Raw genomic sequence first — 2,430 nt, forward strand, 5'->3', positions numbered from 1 at the left:
CAGCCCCTGCACTCCAGTCTGGGTGACAGAGTGAGACTGCAACTCAAAAAAAAAAAAAATCAAATTCTTAAAGGGGAGTTCGTGAAAAACTAAGCACTACCATTTATTGAGCACTTACTCTACACCAGTAAGCTAAGCATACTACATAAATTATGTCATTTAGCTCTTGCCAGAATCCCATGAGGTCTGCATTTTTATCCCAGTGTTTTCAGAGGACCAAACAGAACCTTAGAGTAAGTGACAGAATTTTAGGTTAAGTGATATGTTCAAGACCACAAAGACACAAGATTTAAATTCACAGCTATCTGACTTCAGTTCCTGTCTTACCATGATTCCATATCTTTTCCATGGGAAAATGTTAGTAAGATTTGTTTATTTTTAGAGACACGGTCTCACTGTGCTATCCAGGCTGGTCTCCAACTCCTAGGCTCAAGAAATCTGCCTGCCTTGGCCTCCAAAAGTGTTGGGATTACAGGTATGAGCCACCGCACCAGGCTGAGCTATGTATTAATAGTGAAAAAGGCTGGGTGCGGTGGCTCACGCCTGTAATCCCAGCACATTGGGAGGCTGAAGCGAGAGGATTGTCTGAGCCCGTGGGTTCGAGACCAGCTTGGGAAACTTGTTGAGACCTCATCTCTACAATAAATCCAAAAAATTATCTGGGTGTGATGGTGCCCGCCTGTGATTCCGGCTACTTTGAAGGCTGAGGAAGAAGAATCACTGGAGCCCAGCTGGTCGAGGCTGCGGTGGCTGGGAGTGGCCATTGCACTCCAGCCTGGGTGACAGAGTGAGACTCCAACTCAAAAAAAAAAAAAAAAGTGGGAGGAAAAAAAAAGCAAGACAGAGATACATTCCCAGAATGTCTATTTTTGTTATCTGGATAGAAAAATGACTGGAAGGAAATGTCCTCCAAAGTTTCCTAGATTATCTTCAGGTGATGGAATGTGGGGTGATAGCTTTTATACGTTGATATCTTTTCTGAGGTTTTTACAGACATATCCAAGTTTCACAAAATACCCAAGGTGGCTACTTGGCGAGGCAGCCAGGGGGTCCACGGTTCCGGAGGGAGATCAGACCCGCCCCGTAAGGGAAGGTGGGTCAGTCGGGAGTGGCGGCGCCAGGGCCCCGCCCACCCGCACCCTGTGTCCCGGCACCTGCACAGCGAGTCGGAGAAGCAGAGGCGCCGCATCTCCAGGCAGTTGGGGGCTACCGGCGGCAGCGCGCAGCCGGGGGCGATGGTGTTGCGCCGGCGCTCCCCGCAGCCGCGGTCGGTGGGCGCGCATGGGCACAGCAGCAGGCCCTGTGCGTGGGGCTCCGCCGCCTTCTCGAAGAACGTGATCAGCTGCTCGAGGCAGACGTGGCGCTGGCAGCGGGGCCCCGAGCATGCCTCCGCGTAGGCCTTGCGCAGCCGGTCACACTTGTCGTTCAGAGTGCACAGCATGGCGAACTTGAGGCAAAGGTCCGAGTCTGGGGGGAAAGAGCCCCGGGTCACCAGGCGTGCAGCCCAGGCTTCCTAGGGCCCCCCGGAAGAGCCCTGACTGAGGTGACAAGGAGGAGAGGGAAGGGAGGAGGAAAAGGAGGGCTTTCCTGAGTAAAGCCATTCCTAATCTAAGTCTTTCACTCTACTCCCAAACTCGATCCGGTCTTCTGAAGTCTTCCCCATCCTACTCCTCATCTTGACTAGGTAAAATAAGAATCATTGTCATCATCTATATACATCTAACATTTATCTAGAATTTAAGCAGTCAGAAAGCACAAATGACCATAACCCTTTCCTCAGTGCTCTGCAGTGAGGTCTGATGGTGGAAATCATAACCTAGAGGCCCTGTAGCACTCTAAAGCACTTTCGGACCCGTCCAAAACAGATGCAACCAAATTCCATTTAGGTTTCCAGTTTGGTGTGTGTACCTGTCTGTTATGCTCAGTTGTCATGCCACCTGCCTATCTCTCATTTACTGATTCATGTATATGCTGTTCCCTATACTCTGAGTCTTGGGAAATTATGGGGACATTTCTATTAACAGAATATTCCAGCAGTCAGAACATTTGAGTAATTAGAATAGATGATTCACCGATTCCCTTGTAACTGAAAATTCATCACGTATAATCTCTATGCCTTTCCTCAAAATTCTAACACATTGGCTAGGCATGGTGGCTCACGCCTGTAACTCCAGCACTTTGGGAGGCCAAGGTGGAAGGACTGCTTGAGTCTAGGAGTTCAAGACTAGCCTAGGTAACATAAGGAGACCCTGTCTCTATTTTTTAAAAAAAATCCAACACATAGAACTGACTATACAGCAAAGTTCACATCTTTCTGAAAAAGAGACTGCATATGTATATGTTCTTTCTCAAAAAACTCACAACTAGGCTGAGGCAGAAGGATCGCCGGAGCCCAGCAGGTCGAGGCTACGGTGGCCAGGAGCAGCCACT

The 2,430-nt window shown here is 49.1% G+C and overlaps 1 protein-coding gene across 1 annotated transcript in view; it reads right to left on the reverse strand.

The window, feature by feature from the left end:
* GFRA3 (GDNF family receptor alpha 3) overlaps positions 1-2,430 on the reverse strand; it is a 26,586-nt gene that overhangs the window by 4,801 nt on the left and 19,355 nt on the right. The window contains exon 4 of the mRNA XM_021713012.1: positions 1,155-1,467. Coding sequence (XP_021568687.1) covers positions 1,155-1,467 — 313 coding nt within the window. The remainder of the gene's footprint in view (positions 1-1,154; positions 1,468-2,430) is intronic.

Source organism: Carlito syrichta, unplaced genomic scaffold (assembly GCF_000164805.1).
Source record: "Carlito syrichta isolate Samal-C Ts95f unplaced genomic scaffold, Tarsius_syrichta-2.0.1 Scaffold303986, whole genome shotgun sequence".
Taxonomy (NCBI): Eukaryota; Metazoa; Chordata; class Mammalia; order Primates; family Tarsiidae; genus Carlito; species Carlito syrichta.